Source organism: Enhydra lutris, unplaced genomic scaffold (genome assembly GCF_002288905.1).
Source record: "Enhydra lutris kenyoni isolate GAN:26980312 unplaced genomic scaffold, ASM228890v2 scaffoldscaffold66, whole genome shotgun sequence".
Classification (NCBI taxonomy): Eukaryota; Metazoa; Chordata; class Mammalia; order Carnivora; family Mustelidae; genus Enhydra; species Enhydra lutris.
Window position 1 is genome coordinate 17,420,585 of NW_019154150.1, and position 19,500 is coordinate 17,440,084.

At 40.2% G+C, this 19,500-nt stretch overlaps 1 protein-coding gene across 1 annotated transcript in view; it reads left to right on the forward strand.

Moving 5' to 3' along the window:
- The window catches only part of LOC111159122 (glutamate decarboxylase like 1), a 185,775-nt gene extending 169,995 nt beyond the window's left edge, over positions 1-15,780 (forward strand). Inside the window, 1 exon segment of the mRNA XM_022521539.1 lies at positions 15,096-15,780. Within this exon segment, the coding sequence (XP_022377247.1) occupies positions 15,096-15,269 (174 nt within the window). The 3' untranslated portion in view covers positions 15,270-15,780.
- Positions 15,781-19,500: the final 3,720 nt, after the last annotated feature.

A 19,500-nucleotide genomic window follows, 5' to 3' on the forward strand; every position in this document is an offset into this window, starting at 1 on the left:
ACTCCATTATTTCAAAAGCTAAGCAAAAGCAGGCTTTAAAAAAGCAATTTCATCATTTTCTACCTATCTCTGAACTAGTAAATCAAGAAAGCATTCCAAAATTATTTCTCCACTTAAAATGAAGCAGGAAAAGAATCCTTAGAAATTGAAAAAAAAAATACGTAGGTTCAATGACCAAAATTAATATTGAGGCTGACAGGTTAGCTCACGGTGATATCCTTTGTTTGCTTATATGATGTATTAGATTAATATATCCTCAACATGAAAGGCCTTCTCATTAGACTCAGTAGTGAACGAGGAACATCTGCTCTCACTGTTGTACATTAATGTTGTTCTGGGAGTGCTAACCAACGCGATGTCCAGACAAAGACTTGGGCTTTAAAATATTTCAGAGATGAGCCCCAAATGTGTTCATTTTAGATTGTGTGATTAAACATCTACAAAACCCAAGGGCATCACATAAAAAGCTTTTAGAAATGGCTATAGTAGGTATATAAAGTTAAATATCCAAAAAAAAAAGCTTTTTCTTACACAAAGAGTAAGAATCTAGGACCTGGAAAATTGAAATTTTTATCAGAAGGCAGCATTTTATTTAATTTTATTCTTTTTAAAAATAAATATTTTATTTATTTACGTGAAGTCTCCTTCACGTAAAAGAGAGCAGGAGGTGGGGGGCAGAGGGAGAGGGAGAAGCAAACTCCCCTCTGAGCAGGGAGCCCGATGTGGGGCTTTATCCGGGGACCTGGGATCCTGACCTGAGCCAAAGGCAGATTCTTAACCGACTGAGCCACCCAGGCACCATTTTAGTCAGAATAATTTTATCAACCACAATAGCATAAAATACATTTAATAACTGAGAGTTAAATGAATTATAGTACTTATGGAAGAAAACTGTAAAACTTTAGGGACCCCCTCCAAAAAACCTCAATGTTCCAGTAACAATTTCTGTTTTATAAATTATTCCAAATGCAAGAGCTTTAAAGAGCCATTTTATTATGCTTATGGCTTTTGTGGGTTAAGAATTCAGACAGAGCACAGAGGGAGTGGGATGTCTGGACCCTCATCCAGAAAGGCTGAAATAGCTGAGGGTGATTCCATGGAATATTCTGGAAGCATCTTCACTCACTATTTGAAAGTTAATGCTAGCCGTTGGCTGGGACTTCATTTGGGTTATCAACCAGAGCACCTACCTGAGGCCTCTCCAGGTGGCCTGGGATTCATAATAGGGTGGTGGGCTCAGGATCGTTGGACTTAAAGAAGTGGGTGTCCCTGAGAACCAGCTGGACACTGTTCTACCTCTCCTAACCTCACCTTGGAGGCCATGCAGCATCTACTGCCTCCTATTGGTAAGTAACCAGCCTGCCACAAATCCTTTCCAACTCAGGAAATCTCTTTGAAAAGAATGCCAAAGAATAGGCAGCCATATTTTTCAAAATTGAAAAACACCAAAATTCTAAATAAGATTAATCTTCCCTAAATAATATGCAAGATGAATATAAGTCTAATCATGTTAACGGAAAGCTTTTTTTTTTCTTTTTATTTTAACTTGTCATGGTGTTTTTTGATACCACCTAAGAGACCAAGTAGGTGGTAATAGGTAAGAACATTTTGAGAAGCGTGAATACTGAAAGGGGAGTTCAATATTTTATAGACTGCAATAAATAAAACAGCTTGATGACTCTAAGAATAGACATATCAATCTTGCAGAACAGAAAGCTCAGACCTGAGTATTCATAGGAAAATGCATCATAGGCATTCCCAGTGTATGTTGGGGAAAGGCAGACTTATCCTATCAGCGGTGTGGAGACTCCTGGTTAAACACAGGGAGTGTTTCTCTAATTTATGCAAGGTACCAATGGAATGTTCAAGCGGATTAAAGGTTTTAAGTGTCGAAATCAAATCAGAAAAAAAATACTTATTTAACTGGTGTAGAACATTTTCTAAGTACAAAACCAATGTTGGAATACATACATATATAGCTGATCAGTCTGATTATATAAGTTAAAAGACTGTACATGAAATAACTAAAATAAAATTAAAAGAAGGTAAATAACTTGCAACATGTCAAGCAATCAGATAGCCAATGTTCCTAGTAACAAAGTGTTCTTCTAAATCAGTAAGGTAAAGATGATCGCCCAAAATGATAAAAAAACGTGAACAAGCAGTTTTCAAAAAAAAAAAAGCCATTCAAATGGCAAATGGATACGTTGAAACTCCAGGGTGATGATGGGAGAATAAAAACACAGGAATGGAATAACGATCACCTTCGAGAAGCAAAACAGCTCTTGGATGGGAAGGTGATACGGCTTTGTTACGCAGCCATGCTAGGACATACTTGAGGTTCAGTTATACGAAATGCCCAGTTTTTATGCAGTATGACTTTATTCTAACAAAGCTTGACCATGTATGACTTAACCTTAACTCTCAAGCAAAAGAAGCTTGGTTTGGGCAAAGCAACCTGTTTCTCTGTGACTTCCCTCCATCTCCCCGACTTGGTCATGAATGTCAGACCAAGAACTCCCCTCTCCTCTTAGATTCAGCACATAGGAAGAATTCCCATAGCCAACATCCAGAGGGGTATTTTTCAGATATCTCAAAATGATTGATCTTGAATAATAATAATAAATACATTGCCAGTCAGATTCAGACTTGGTCTTTTTTTAATGGTGAAGCATTTTTGTCAAACAGATTCTTGCACAAAAACTCCAATATATGAGACATGTCAAGTGGAGGTTGGTTTAGGCCACAAAGGGCCCTTTTTGCTCTGCTTCATTCTGGCCCCTGGAGCAGCCCCGCTCCCCTCTCTGCATTACTTTGTAGCCTGGAGCCCCCAGGAATTCCTGGACCTCCATGACTTTAAGGAAAGGGCAATTCCAATGTTAAGCGCTAGTTAAAGAGTGTTGAGTGAGCTCCATAGAGAAGAATGGATAATCACTTCCGTCAATTTACACAAAATACACAAACCTAGAGCATTTTGTTACTTAAGAAAACTGTCTGGGTTGCTGTGAAAAGCTGTTGCTTAATATTTACAGCATTAATTGTAAAAAAAAAAAAATCCTCTAGGAGCATTTAGAAAGACTTCAGTGAAGAACACCTAACACTTATTTTCTAAATATTTTTATGAGTAATACAGGAACAATAATTATTTTAAAATCTCCTCATGGTACCTCTCTTTGATTTAGTAAAAAAAAGAAAAAAGATACAAAAAGGAAAAGAAGAAAAGTAAGGTACATAAAACACCTGTCTTTAAAAGTTGAGGTTTTGCCTCTGAGGTTGAAACACCAAGAATTTTAGGATGCACTTGAGCTTAATTAATGAAGTACAGTGAAATCCTGCAAAACCCACTTATAAATAGACCTGCAAAGAAAAGACCTGGGAAGAGGTGGGGGTGTGTCTTGTGTGTGCTACTAACTTCGGGATGGACAATGGCCATCTGTACTCCACCGGATCCCAAAAAAAGATCAAAAAGACAATTTGGATTTCAGTTTACTCTGGAAGCAAATAGCAGTGCAAAATCAAAAACAAAAGCAAAACACACACACACCCAAAAAAAAACAACCCACCAACCCCCCCCCCCAATCTATAAACCAGATAAGGATGCTGGTGAGTGGTTGCAGGTGGGTGATTGAGGCCAGTGGGCACTCACTGAGGCATAATTCGGACGCATTGGCAGGCTGGGCAGAGTAAGATGTCTCTCGGTTCAGAGCAGCGTAACATCATGGGATCACTTCCTGTTTTACTCCATCTGTCAGGCCCAGAATCTGCGATAAAAACCAATAATTTTGCTACTCAGGAAGCTAAGCCTCCCAAGCCTAAATGCAGGTTCTGCACCTTAAAAATATTGCTGTGCCAACACAGCCCCGCCTGCCACACCTGTGCCGGGACCCCCAGGTAGGGCTTTGGCGGTTAAGCCCCAGACAGCCCCACGGGCTCTTTGTGTCTTGTTGGCAGGGCTGAATCAAAAGACAGAATGTCAGCTGCTAATTGCCCTTTGCCAAATGTCTAAAGGGAAAAGAATTCTTGGGGAAAGTTACCCTGGGGAAAAAGAACCAGTCTCTCATTGGCTTTGGAATGCTTAACCCGTACTCCTTACCTGGCTTGAGTGTGTAGGAGAGATGAGAATGAGCCTCCCTGGGGCTAAAACCCAGGGAGTCTGAGTCACCTACTGGAGAAGGCAGTCTTTAAGCTGTGTCCCTGCTCAGAGAACCAGAGGCAGTATTTAGAAATAGGCGCCACTGCCCGGAGGACTTGGAGAGAAACCTGGACTGTACTCCTTTTCTCCTCTCATGTGGAGTGAAACTCTTGGAATATGTAAAGAATCCGGGAGCCATCACTTCTCAATGTACGTGTGTATCAAGACATCATATTGTACACTGTAATTATCCCCCATTTTTAGTTGTCAATTATACCTCGATCAAGCCAGAAGAACTTAAAACAAGGAGAGAATCTAAAGGCAACGCCCAAAGGGACTGTTGTCTTTTGAAGATCCCATTTGGTGGGGATTCGCTTTGCTGACCTATCAACTGAGTCCTCTGTTTTGGACCAAAGGAAGGTTCCTAGGTCTTGAGAGAAACTGGGAGAATCCAGAGGAGTCAAGACAGAGGGTGGGAGGGATCCCTGGAGCACATGGGGCTCACGATCCATGTTTCTCAGGAGAGGCATTGCTAGCATTTTGGGCACCGTGACTCTTCCTTGGGCAGGTCTAGTCGAAGCTCTGTGAAGCATTCAGCGCCCTTGACCTTCAGACATTAAACGCAAATAGTCTTTGCCATAACCCAAAACCTTAGACACGGATGCCCCTAGACAGGTGGGACCACCCCAGGGTGGTTGTCATTTTAAGGAAAGAATTCCCAAACAGCTTGTCAAATGAAGGAACAATATAGGGACCTCCCCAAATGGGCGAAAACTTAGGAGCTGGCCCACAACAGTTACTGAGCACCTATTAGCTCAGACGACGGCTGTGACACATCGAGGATTAAGTTTTTGCTTTATAGAGTATGTAAAATGTTTATTGTGTCCATTCTTCAGCTAATGCTTTCAGTTCAGTTTGGTTTATTTTTATGACTGTTCATTTCAGCTGCCTTGAATATATCACTGACATTAGGTTTATTGGAATTGCTGCCATTGTCATTTCCACGTTGTAAACACCAAATGTGAAGCTGACTGTGTTCTTCATTCTTTCCGCGATGCTGACCTCTGATTTGTGGCTTAGCTCCTCTGTATAGGAAAGGGCATAAACTGGACAGTTCTTTTAAGTTGAGATCCTTTTTTTATTTTGTGCATGTCTGATTTTGAGAGATACTCTGGAGGAAAATCAGGGTAAAAAAAATCCATATTTGAAAAGAGGTATGTCCAGTCTAAGTATGGCCTATTTCTCCATGTTCTGCCAAGCTGAAATGATCTTTTAGATGCATCTGATTTCATGGGCTATAGACCACCAATTTTACATAATTTAAGCTCAGGAGACTTATACCAATGCGGCTCAGCTCCAAATTATAGGGGGGCAAATACCAGGGGAATGAGTGAGCGTTGTGCACAGACATAAGAAGAGAATTGGACAGGTAAGGAATGGCAGAAAATATATGGAAAGAGGCAAATTGATTCTCTAAGCAATCAAAAGAAAGAGCTTTATTGTTTCCTGGGCCATGGTTCAGTGTTTTCAACACTTTATCAGGTTTTATGATTAATAGAAAAGTTGGGCAGCAATTTCTTTGAAGGTCACTGGTCTATTTCTTATTTTTTTATTTTTCATTTTTTCACAATCAGCTAAGTCTTACTTTACTACGGAACTGACATAAGAAATTCAAGAAGGGAAGATTCCTAATCTCCTCTCCCCTTCTCTCTCCAAACTGTCTTTCCTGGTCCAAAACATCTCCCACCTCTCACCCTACCTTTATCTCTCCTGAGGTCCTGCTTAAAGGACTGTCACTGGCCATGTTCCCATACTTGCATGGTGATAACAAGCATTTGAAGTGGGACGCCTGGGTGGCTCGGTCAGTGAAGCATCTGTCTTCAGCTCCGGTCATGATCTTGGGGTCCTGGGATCGAGCCCCTTGTCTGGCTCCTTGCTCAGTGGAGAGTCTTCGTCTCCCTCTCTGTCTGCCCCTCCTTCCCGCTCATTCTCTCTCTTTCTCTCAAATAAATAAATAAAATCTTTAGAACAAAACAAAACCAAAAAACAAGTGTTTGAAGTGCCTGGTAAATGTGAAGACCACCAGGTTACCAGGTCTAACCCTGAGACTCAAAGCCAGGTGCTCTGGATTGGTGCTTCCCCCCCCCCCCCCCCCCCCGCCTCCCCCTCACCCCCCGCCCAGTCCTGGTGATTTGTATCTTCAGGCATATTTGGGGAGCTCCTAATACTACTCTTCAGTCTTCCTTTGATAAAAATATAAGCGGCGGGATAGCACGAAGAGACTGTTTAATTTTGGACACGAGCTCGTGAATATGGGGACAAATGACCTTTTCAGTATATGACCTTTACTTACACGACACAGAGACATTGCTAACATACAACAGGAGCTCATCCCTGCCCACGATACATTTCAGTGGGGAGCTTCTTTCCCTGCCTCCCGCCCCGCCACCAAACTCGAGATGATCAACCACTGTCTCACTTTTTAAAGGAAAAAAGAGTTTACTTTGCCTATGTTAGAAAAAAAAAACTTGGACCTTAAATAGAAAATTAATATAGAAGTGGCATACATGAGGTATAAGATTTAATTTCTAAAACTGCTAACTCGCCACCTCTCCGAATTATTTAAATACAGTTTAGTTGCTTTGGGGAGAAAGAATAAATTACAAATCATGTTTTCACAGAACTTTCAAATGCTCATCTCTCAAGAGAGAGTCATGAAATAGTGTAATAAAAGACCAGGTATGAATATAAATTGATTAAAAACAAATTCATTCTAAGATATTAATAAGACTAGTTCATATTATTGAGTGTCTAGTGAATGCCAAATTCTGTGCTTGGTGCATTCATATATATTATTTCATTTAGTCCACATAACAATGCTAAGGGATATCAGGTCTTGATGAGTCCCAGAGCAGTTAAATATTTGTTCAAACTCACATAGAATTTCATGAATTGGGTCTCAGGTCAGTCTAAACTAGTCTGTTGGTCTCTGAATGGTTATTCTAAACCTGTAAATTAACATCTAGACTCACTTGTAACAATGAAAGGGATGCTGCTGATAATTACAGATTTAAATTGATCTGTTGTGAGGAAACTGCATAATTGATTCCTCTAGTAAACAGAGCTAGTTTATTTAGCCCTCGGACAAAATCTGCATGAGGGACAGAGGAACTGAATAGGGACTTATAAAAATATTTGGTGGCCATATAAAAATGGCCTAAAAACACAAAAGAAGTACAAACTCGAGAGATGATGTTAGCTTAGTCACCCACAACTCACCTGAAATCATCTGTAATCATATGTGAATTACATTTAATAAGCATGGTGGGTACATTCATTTTATTTTTTTAGGATTTATTTATTTATCTGAAAGAGAGAGAGCAAGAGAGCAAGCACTAGCTTGGGGAGGGGCAGAGACAGAGAATCCACAAGCAGGTTCCTCACTGAGCACAGAAATGCTGACTAGGTGTTGGACCCCAGGACCCTGAGATCATGACCTGAGCTGAACCCAAGAGTCAGATGCTTAACCGAATGTGCCATCCAGGTGCCCCAAGGATGGGGGGTACATTTAAATGTTTGATCAAATGAGCCTTCAAAAAAACCCACACCGTGAAGAAAAGATTCAAGTGCCACTATGTCCAAAATAGCTTTCTATCTTTTGCACCTAAAAGTGGTTACCATGAACTTTCTTATTTCAGGCCCACAGAGAAATGAAGTGATTTGCTTTATGACATGAAGTGAGTAATAGAACTGGGAGGAAACATCCTAATTTAGAGCTCCATTTCCTTTCTGGAGTTTGTGCTCTCAACTTTTCCTGAATGAGAATATTCATTTCCATTGTGTATTATCTGTTCACAGCATTACAGGCTGCATCTGTAATATCATAGTCCATGTTTTATTTAATTGTATGAAGGGGTACCATACTATTATCATCTCCTGCCTAAAGATGAGGGGACTGGGGCTCTGGGAACGAAAGGCATTTGCCTCATCTCTTGTAGCTACATATCCTCTTGGACCTGCCTTTATTATTTCAATGACTTTGTTTATTCACTTCAAAATTTACACACAGGTAAAATTCACCTCTTAAGGTATATAGTTTTATCAGTTTTGATAAGTGCATAACATTAGTACTGGCAAAGCTTTATATTTGAACCCACATTATTTGGAACCCAGATTATTTAGGAAGAAAGTATAAAGCAAAGTATTGTTTGTGATTCCTCAAAAACAACGGCTAGAAGAAAGTCACAGTGACTGTCTGCCAGTCTGTGTCCTGGTTTCTCGCTCGGCTGGCAAAGGAGGGTCAAGAAGACTGTGAGCATTTCCTGACTCGATGTAGAATTTCTGAAAAAAGCCAATGAACATAACTTTCTATGTGCTTTTTCCCTTGAAGGCGTAGATTCTACATGTTGTAATGTATCTGTCTGCTTTAACCAGGGAGTCCATACATATGCCCAAAACCAAATCTAACTTATTACCTACTTATTTATAGCCTAGGCGCTCCAAATGGGCTTGCCATTTTTCAGTGGTTGAAAAATGATCAAGAACAGCTTAGTATTTCTTGATATGTGAAAATCACATATTAAATGTCACAGTCCTTAAATGAAGTTTTATTAGAACACAGCCTTGCTCGTTTGTGTACATATTGTCTAGGGCTGCTTTCATGCTACGATGACAGAGGTGAGTATTGGCAACAGAGATCGTTGGCTTACAAAACCTGAAAGAGTTATTATATGACTCTTTAAGAAGAGAGCTTTGTCCCTCAGATCTAGAGTAACAGTAAAGTATAGCAGCTGCATTGAGCCCCATTTTATTCCTTTTTCAGTGTTTATTTGCTTGACCAGTCATGGAAATGTATAGCCTTCCTATGTCTATAAACTATCCTGGAGAATACTGAAGGAGTATGAGTGGAGTGTCGATATAGGGAAATTTAAAACTCTTTCAAAGTACTTTTCATAGAGAGAAAAAATATCATAGATTATTTTCTACATTTGATATGTTTCTCTTAAGCAAGATAATCTTAGAACAAGATGCTAATTGCAATATAACTCTCACAATTTACTCTTCAGCTTATTAGCCTGCCTGCCCAATCTATGCTCTACCCACAATATCTGCAAATTATTATGAGTTTGGCCTCCTACCCCCAAAGAATCTTTGCTTCCTTGGAGAAAATGAAATGCAGATTAATCAAATTGAAATTGAGATGATAACTCTAAAATCTGGAGTTGGAGGAGCATTGGTTTGTTCATGATTTATGGGATAATTTAGCAAAATACAAGTCCGTCTGGATTTATTAGAAGCTCTGAATGGTATTGCAGGCTAGAGTGAGAGTAGATGCTTATACAGGGTTTGTCCCTCAAATTTGTTGCAAAAGGATCCCCTCTTTTAGTTATGGGTTTGTCTTCACAACCCCGTAGGTGTTGTGATGTTCCATATTTGACAGGTAAAAAAAATGGGACTTGATTTCACCTGCACAGCAAATAATGGGAAAAGTTGCAAATAGATCCTAAAGTCTAGACCATTTTGAACCATTTACTGTTGTCATCTCTGGACTAACTTTTGAAGGACTAATTTAGAGGTTTCATGGTTGGGTCCATGGTTTCACTGACATGTCATTGTAACTATAGAAGGTCCAAGATTTAACAAAGGGGAAATGATTTCGGTAAACTAAGGTAGTGTGGTATGATGGAATACAAGACACCATTCAAAGTGGTTTGGAGACCTTGGCAAGAAGCATGAAAAAATATGCAGGAACATCGAGATTCATAATTAAAATGATATGCACCCATAGGAGCCGTGGGAGTTAAAATAGAGCAGCGGTCTTCGAAATGTGGTCTCCGGACCCATAAACTGATTATTACCATTCTGCAATAAGAAAAATATGGAACTCAAGAGCTACTGTTTAGAAACTTTTACGACAATTTAACAGATTACCTTTACTGCTAAATTTAAAGTTTTCTAAAAGTAGGCTTGTAATTATTCTTTTTAGTTTAATTGTTATTCAGTAATTCCTTTTCAATCAATAGTTCACTTTTATTATAGTTCACAAAAAAATTTCTGTAATGCACTGATAAAAATACACTTCCTCTCAGAGAGTTCGAGAAACAGTCTGCATATTGAAAACAAATGTGTTGTTGTCAACCTTAAATATGTTTACACATACTTAAGAAGAAATTTCATTTGATGGATGTTAAAATTTTGTTTTCAGAAAAGGCTATGCTGGTGTCCGGTCAGTTACTTGTTATCAAATCACCGTACTTGGCCAGAATGAGAGAGTTTTATTTTGTTTTGTTTTTCCGTTGCGTTTAAGCAACTTGTAAGTATCAAATGATATTTTATGCTGCAGGAGTGTGACAACAAAATTCTGTTTAAATGACTAAATCATTGCTGGAACATAATTTAAGGTGGGGGGGAAGCAATCCTACAGAAACGTGTCAATTAAGTTTCTGTGCAACCAAATAGAAATGTCAGGATCTTCCCCCACTTAAGATGCAGGGACCAGGGCACTGAGGCATGCGAAAAGAATTTGATTTACAATTTGAAGGAAAACCAGCAGTAAAATAATTGAGAGCTGGAAAGCAATCTCACTCCTGCCAAATTGCTTTCCTCCATGCATGCTCCATTTAGGGGAGATATTCAGATACGTACATTTAGCTTGTGCATATTTTCTGTCCCCTGTGAATGTTCCATCCTGTCAGATTAGGACTGTTTCTCTGCTTCGATCAGCAAAAGAGAATAACCGGGTTACCCAGCACTGGACTGTGCCTGGAGTTTTAGAAATAGAAAATGCTTGATTTTTTTAGATGCAGATGTGATAAGCTGGCTGTTAATGAGAACGTTCTTGGTCCCTAAGTTGCAAACGTGGGTTCCTTTCATAAACAAGCTTTAACCTGAGTTCGTGGGAATCGGCTATGTGAAAGTTCACTGCAAATTGTAAAGGGTTGGTAACATATTTGTCAACAACAACAAGAACCAGTACAACTACAACAGTTGTAATTTGTGATGGAGATTTAATGACTACCAGCCCTGGTGTGATTATGGCTTGGTTTTCCCCGGGAGGATTTACGGATTAAAGAGGTCTTCCTCTCTTGCCTAGGAATAATTACCTCTACCAATGAATTATATATTCATGGATACATAAATAAAATGTGTATTGTCCTGCTAAACCCTTGCTTAGTTTGTTCTCTGAGTCCCATAGATATGTGGTCATTTACTTATAATTTTTGAAAGTCAGTGGCAGAATTTTGGCTTAGAAGTTTGGTTCCCATGACACGTGTTTGCCATGGAAGCACATTCTATAGCAGCAAGGATTTTAGAGATCACAAATATCTTTATATTAAAATGTCCGAGGGGTCCTCTTTTACCTTTCTCGCTCCCGTTAGAACATATTTTTGGTTTACTTACAAGAAATGCAAAGCTGACAGTTTGATTTTGATAACTGCCTCACGTGAGCCTCTGACACTTAATGAGCCGGAATCAAGATTCTAATGGTCTCCAAAGGTAAGGCAGAAAATATCATTTGGGGAGGGGGGATAAGGTTATTGAAAAGGAAACAGGAATAGACAATGCAAATTAGGCTTGAGCCAAGCACCTGCCTGTTTTAAATTTAAATTTGACTATAATCCAGAGCTGGTTATACCCTGCATACCTAGAGGAAGATGGAGATGAATATGAAAGGAATTTTTCTTTAAAAAAAAAAGTTTGTAGACCCTCAATCTGTGAGCTCTACAGTTGATAGTTTTCGACTCTCCTGGCCAGACATTTGTCTTACGCAAACCGGGTTTTCCTATATGTATCGGCAATGGCACTGTTCTTTCTCTCAGATCTTCAGTTTACCTTCAAGAGTGCACTTTTCTTTGAATTAGAATTAAATGTGCTTTTGTCACGAGCCTAAGTCAAACATGGTTCCGCGTTGCCTTGTGACTATATAGGAAGATTTTACGGGCACCTGAGTGGCTCAGTTGGTTAAGTGTCTGCGTTTGACTCAGGTCATGCTCCCAGGGTATTGGGATCAAGCCCCGCATGGGGCTCTCTGTTCAGCGGGGAGCCTGCTTCTCCCTCTCTCTCTGCCTGCCTCTCTGCCTACTTGTGATCTCTGTATATCAAATAAATTTTAAAAACCCTTAAAAATTTTTTTAAAAAGGAACATTTTAAGAGCAGTGCATAACAAATGGTGCCTTAAAAGTTTAAATTACGTGTGTATTTTACATGTATATTACATGTATATAAATTGTACATATACACATACATAAGTGCACATGTGCCCTTCACATCCATAGTCACAGCAGAACCTCCTACCCACAGTGATGAGGAGAGGTCAGTTAAAGCAAACAGCCCTAGAAAAAATGGAACACACACGTAACTGAAACATTTTAACTTAAAATATATCTACGCGCATTTATTTCCCCATCTCTCGGTGGAAAGTTGCTGTTGTTTTTCTTGCCCCACCAAGGGAGGACTTCTAAACGCTTTCCCAAAGTAAGTGTTTTCTTGCCCCACCAAGGGAGGACTTCTAAACGCTTTCCCAAAGTAAGTGAGGTTTTTCTTGAGTCGGGGTCTGATGATCAAAGGGCCTCTCCTGTGCTTGCGGTAACTACTCTCTTCCGGAATCATCTGTCCTGTCCGGCCGGGATTCTGTAAGCTGAGGGCTTCTGTGGCCATCTGCGTGCAGAACCAGTCTGGACTCTAGATTCTGCCTGAAGTTTTTCCAGTTCTCTTCCCACACCCAACTTGCAGCCATGTTTAGCAGTCCCCATCTATCCAGTCTTTTCAAAGAATTCAGCTTCATTTTTATGAAAAGCATTCTCTTCTTACACTCACCTTTCATTTGCTCGTGTATCATTTCACTCGATTTTTATGATTCCGATAACAAATGATACCTAATTAAAGAGCTTTGGAAGAAAACTTAGTAGATGCTTGGAACCTTCAAATGTAAGGGTTACAGACAGATATTCCTGGAGCTTAGGTATGTAGAGACTCACCTATTTGCTTCCTTTTTGCTTCCACGGACCACTTATCACTAAATCTTGCTAGCAGATTGGAGATAATTATTTAACCTTGCTTTTCTCATCTCTAAAGAGCTCAGAATAAAATTTGTAACATGCTTCCAGAAATCTATAGAATGCGATGGCCCGTATTTTTTCATTAACTTGACTTCTAACTTCATCTTCTTTTTCTACATATTTTTTTTTATGCTCATGAATTTTCTTTTCTACATTTAATTATACCCTGCGAGAACTCCAATATTTTGCTAGAATGGCAATGTGGTTGAGCTTAATGGATGTTTGTTGTTGCTGTTGTAGGCACAGTGTAGTCAGTGTTATGCAAAATTTAGGTTCTAAAATTAGCACATAAGGGAAAAAGTACATAGTTAAAATCATTCTCGCATGTCCCTTGAGAATCAGGCTCTGTGGCTGAATCCAGCACATCAAACGTCTAGAAGTCTGAAGCACCCAGTTTTCCCATAAGCTTTGCAACTGATTAAGATTATGTTGAGTGTCTGATGAAGTAGTTTGGCTTGTTTTCAGGGGGGTATCTGGCAAGACATAGGTATGCTTAAAGGCTGAAGAGGTGTGGCATGGTCACACCCCAAGACAGGCTCGTGGAAACCGAGATGTATTCCCCTCACCTAAGGAATTTCTTTCTTTCTTTCTTTCTTTTTTTTAAGATTTTATTTATTTATTTGGCAGAGATACAAGTAGGCAGAGAGGCAGGCAGAGAGAGAAAGGGAAGTAGGTTCCCTGCTGAGCAGAGAGCCCGATGTGGGGCTCGATCCCAGGACCCTGGGATCATGACCTGAGCCGAAGACAGAGGCTTAACCCACTGAGCCACCCAGGAACCCACCTAAGGAATTTCAAAGCACACCGTGCTTGATGTTATTTATGTAGACATTCTTCCCTTCTGGATTAACCAAGTCTCATCTTTCTGAGAAGATGAGGACAGAAATACATGGTATTCTCATCTTATGTTCACATAGGACACGCTCAGAAATTTTGGAAGAGTTAAACTAAAAAGAAAATGGAAAATCTTGGCTCGCCTTTCCGAGCCAGTAAGATTGCACTCTATTTTTTTAACTTGGTGTTTCAAAGATCAGCTTTACTATTTTAAAAGTTTATAACCCAGTTCTTGGGTGGTCAAGCTCCCAATAGGAAAACAGGCTGATGTTCCCAGGTGGTTCTTAAGTTGGACTAATTTCTTCAAACATCAAACTTTTAGAAAAATTTGTGCATTTGGATGATCAGGTCCCATCTCCCCAGGTTATCTGCAGATCTTTAAAATACGGGGCTTCTTATTTTATTCCAACCTTTATACCTCTTCATGAAAGAGTATTTTTGTTTCATGTGTCCTATTAATAAACTAATAAACTATTAGTCTTCAAGACAGAACTGCTCATAATATCTGTATGAGTGTTTTCCTTGTTAGACTATCAACGGAAGGCTGTTATTTTGTGTCTGTGTTTTTGTCTCACCCAAAACTAATTTTCTTTACTTAAGATGCCTGAACTGGAGCATTTTTTAGTTCAAAGTTGGGGAATGTACCATTTGACACTTTCACGACTGTGTCCCCCGAGGACACCTGATTTGTTTTGAAGGAGACAGCACCACATAATGGTTTAGGTTTCAGAGTGTGTGCTTGGCGAGGCTGCCGGCTCTTCTCACTCACCTTTCCCGAGCATGGGACCTCAGACTGTCTAATCTCCAACTTGCACTTCAATTTCTTCATCCACGAATAGGGATATCTCTCTTTTCTGAGGTCACTGTGAAGATTAGATGAATTAAATTTATCTAAAGCCCTTGGATCAGTCTTCATATGCTGTGACTTCTCAGTAGATTATGCTTAATATTGACCTTGATGTGTGCAAGGGAGTGGGATCCCAGTGGAGGCCAGTGGGTATCACGTGACTGGTTGGAACGCTGCCGGAATGTGCTCTGGTCTTTCACCGTTTCCCTCTTCTCGCCCGGTGCAGGTGGCCCCAGCCATTAAGGAGCGGATGATGAAGAAGGGAAGCCTGATGCTGGGCTACCAGCCCCATCGGGGGAAGGTCAACTTCTTCCGCCAGGTGGTGATCAGTCCTCAAGTGAGCCGGGAGGACATGGACTTCCTCCTGGATGAGATAGACCTCCTGGGGAGAGACATGTAGCTGTGGCTTTTGGTTCCCCAGAGGCATGAGTCCTGCCCTGAGGAGGCTTCCAGATCCAGGGCATCTGGGGACACAGAAGAGACTGCAGCCCTTCTGGGGAGAAATAGGAAAGACGCCTTGGCCTGGTGTGGCTAAAGGGAAAACCTAAGCAAATAGTGGGTAGGACTCGTTAGCTGCCTGGGCATTACTGTTTGCTATTCAAGGAGGAAGTGAAAAGTGGATTTTCATAAGAACTGTCTTTAGGACACAGACTTGAAGGGAGTTTAGTAAGTACCACATAGGGCCTGGATTCTAAGCTTCTGTTGCTCTCTAAAGAATGTATAAATTAATAGCTGAAAGCAGTGATTCTCAAAATGGCAGTCCCTAGACAAGCAGCATCAACATTGCCTGGGAATTCATTAAAAAATGAATTCTCAGCCCAGCCCCAGACCTACCGAATCAGATACACTGCGTGCGCCGTTCAGCATATTTTAAATCGCTTTCCAGGTCATTCAGAGGCAAGGTAGAATCTGAGAACTGGTGGTTTAGTGAAATCTTACAAAGACTGAGTAATAGCTCTGATATTTACCAGCAAAGAGATATCCACTATTTCAGCAGTCCCTGAGCCAGTGTCTGAAAATATGGCTGTGGCACCTGAAGCATGAATGTTCAGGGGCAGCAGAAGTCCATCAAAAACGATTTTTAAAAGGAGGAACTATTTAAGATGTTTATTTTATAAAGATATATCTTTTATGCAGCTGAGTATTCTCAAAGAAGATAAAATTAACTATTATCCATTCTAAATTACCTAAAATAGAGGTGAGGATAAAAGCAAACACTTTGTAGCATGGTCCTTTCAATCAAAGCAATAGTCCTAATTCACTTCCCAAAGCACTTTTGTCATAGCTTGGTGTAGACAGTAGATGTAGATGTCGCTGTGTACCTGTTTCAGCGTGAGGGGCCCATTTCTTATCTTGTTCTCTGCTTACAGGAAATAACCAGAATGAAGTCCAGGGTTATACAACATTCCCTTTCTCAAGCTTTGAAACGTCAGTGTAGGCAATTAAGTGGTTCATATTAGGCAGAGAATCTGAGAATTAGAGGTCTTTCAGTGTGAACACCTCCTCCATTTCTCCTGGGAGTGGATGATTGTAATTCTAACTCTGATCCTGGTCCTGGATTTCTGGAGAACTCTGGAGAACTCTGAACTCCCGAAGTTCTGGAGAACTCTATTTGACTAAGAAATAAACAGAATTCAGAGGTGTGGATGCAGAGTTCAACAAGGTAAGATTGTGAATCTAATTAGAACTCTGATTTGGAAGGCAAATGATGGAAGAGTGTTTAAGTGTTAGACTAGCATATTCAACAATCTTTCATACGATATCATTAACTTCTGTTGATTAAATTTTGAAGAGTAAAAAGCCCATGTGTACTCTTTGCTTTTATTCCATATTTTCACCTTAGGGTATGTGGTTTCTCAGTATCTCTATTGGTCAAAGAATATTTTAATCTTTTTCTTAATTACTTTCTTCTCTGGTTATAAATGTTTGTGCGGGCATTTGTTTTACATACTTTGTTGCTTTTTTGTTTTAATGTCTACATAAAATGTGCCTGAAATTGATGTTTGTAACAATTCTGGTTTCATGAAATAAAAAGCAACATTGGCACACGCTTCGTGTTACTGACTTTTCTTTTCCCGTCATCTCCTCATTACGGGGTTGTCTCAATACATTTTAGAAGTAATTGAGTTCCTTTGGCATTTTAGCTAAATAATCGAGGGAGCATGTTGGGAGCTGTCTATTTTTGAGGTAACACCTTGAAAAAACTGGAAAAAATAGTTTTAGCAAAGGAGGGATTTGCCTTATTTAGTTTTTCGTCCTCCACTTGGCAAAGCCTCGGGAACCCAATAGACGCATATCAGCTTCCGTTGGGCCTCTTCTTGAGAGATGATAGTTCTTAATGAATGAAGAGAACAACTGTTAACAGACACTTTGAAGATTCCTTTCTTTTTTCCTTCAGATGTCCAGTTATACCACACCCAATCAGGTATTTGGATGGTCAAGAATAGCTTTTTGATAAAAGGTTAATCGTAATTCATTCACACATTGAACACATTGATGGTGTCCCTACCGTGTCCTAGGCAGTTACCCAGGTGCCAGGGAAGTGCAGTGAATGAGACAAAGTCCCTGCTCTTCTGAAGCTTTCAGTCTAGTTCAGGTAGGCAATCCACAAGTAAGTAGGTAACAAGTCATGTGGCAATAAGTATTTTGAAGAAAAATCAAGGAGAATAAAGGGAAAGATGGAAAGGAGAGAGGGGTGGGCCATTGGAGAAAAGTTGGTTGGGGTGAGGCCTTTTGAATGAAATGACATTTGAGGGGAGATTAAGGAGGCCAGTGGATGGGGGGGGAACCATGTGGGCTTTTGGGGGAAGGGCGTTCCTGATAGAGGGTATGGTAAGTGAAAGGGTTGAGGAGCTGCATCCATGGTATGTTCAAGGCCCAACATGGAGGCAAGCAAGGCTGGAACAGAGGGAATCTCAGGATAAGGGGCAGATGATGAAGTCAGAAGTATCTGGAAGTCTGTACACTGGGTCTTGTGGGTGGAGACTTGGGTTTAGACAAAAATACACTGGAGAACCTGAACAGGATATAGATGTGATTCAACTTATATTTTAGAAGGATCATTCTGATTACTATTTGGAGATTAGAGTGTCCATGAGTGAGCATGGATTCAGGGAGACCAAATGGGAGGCAACTGCAACAGTTCAAGCAGAAAATGGTGACAGTTTGTTTATACTGAAGTCCCAGTGAGGGAAGTGATGAAAAGAGGTCCAATTGTAGAAGCACTTCAATGTAGAATTGAGGGGCACCTGAGTGGCTCAGCTGGTTGTGATTCCAACTCTTGATTTCAACTCAGGTCATGATCTCAGGGTTGTAAGATAGAACCCTACATTGGGCTCACATACTTGGCATGGAGCTTGCTTACGATTCTCTCTCTCTCTCTCTCTTCCTCTCCCCAACTCCTCCCCTTGCCCCAACTTATGTTCTCTCTAAATAAATAAATAAATGCAGACTTGACAGGATTGCCTGAAGAAGCAGAGTGCTCCAGGAAATGAGGAATTCAGGAGAATGTCATATAATTTTGTCCTGGGCAACCATAAGAAAGGAATTCCATCCATTGAGGTAAGGACTGCAAAAAGTAGTTTTACTCAGTTTGGCTCTGTAAAATTTGAATTGTCTCCACCAGCCAACCAGATTAGATGCAAATAATTATGTCTGAATCTTGATTTCAGGGGGGAAGTTGAGGCTGAAGTTATTAATTTGACAGCCATCAACATAGGGATGTTATTTCAAATTATGGGATTGGATGAGATCATCCAGAGAGTTCCATGGATATAAAGGAGAAGCAGGACAAGGACTGAGCCCTGGGACTTCAGCTCAAGATGGAGAGGACTAGCAATGAAGACTTCAAAGAATCAGCCAATTAGGCAGAGAAAGAACCAAGAGAGTGGTCACCCACAGACTAAGTAAAAAAAACAGTTTTGGGGAAGGAGGGAGTGACCAACCATATCAAATGCTGGGGATGGGTCTAGTGAAAAATGAGATTCCCTCTGAAGTTGGCAATGTAGAGGCCATTTATTCACTGAAATTTTATTTGCCAAATATAGGCATTTAAAATATAATTTTCAATATTTCTTCTAGCAGTCAGCAGAACTTTATTCAATCAAAAGACTTTTAAATTCTTCTTTTGGCTTTTGATTTTTAACAGCAGTTCTTTATTAGAAAAAGATCTATAACATGAAAGGATTTGAACTTAAAGAATTATCACATTGCGAACTTCATCAAAGAAGATGAGATGTAGCAGCATATAACAGAAAACCCAATTAACTGTGGTTTCTTTGCAGGGGGTTATTTTTCTCTGTTCTAAAGAGTTACCAACGTAGAAATTCTGGAGACGGTGTCTTATAATTTGGTTACCACAAGAGCAGACACGGACTAGCATTTGAGAGCAAGCAGCCTGTTCACTTGGTAGTCCCAGGAAAGCTGTTCAGGAGGTAGTGGAGTGACAGAAGGGAAGGAAACCAGGATAGTGAACATTAGTGAGTAAATTAATACTGTGACAACTGAGGCTCAACCCTGCCCATGACCTCTTGGGAAAGAATGTAGAACATACTTCAGAGATGTCCCATCTAAGGGATAAGGAGGAGGCGTATTTGGCACATCGGTGAATTAATTGGATGAGAGCTGATCCC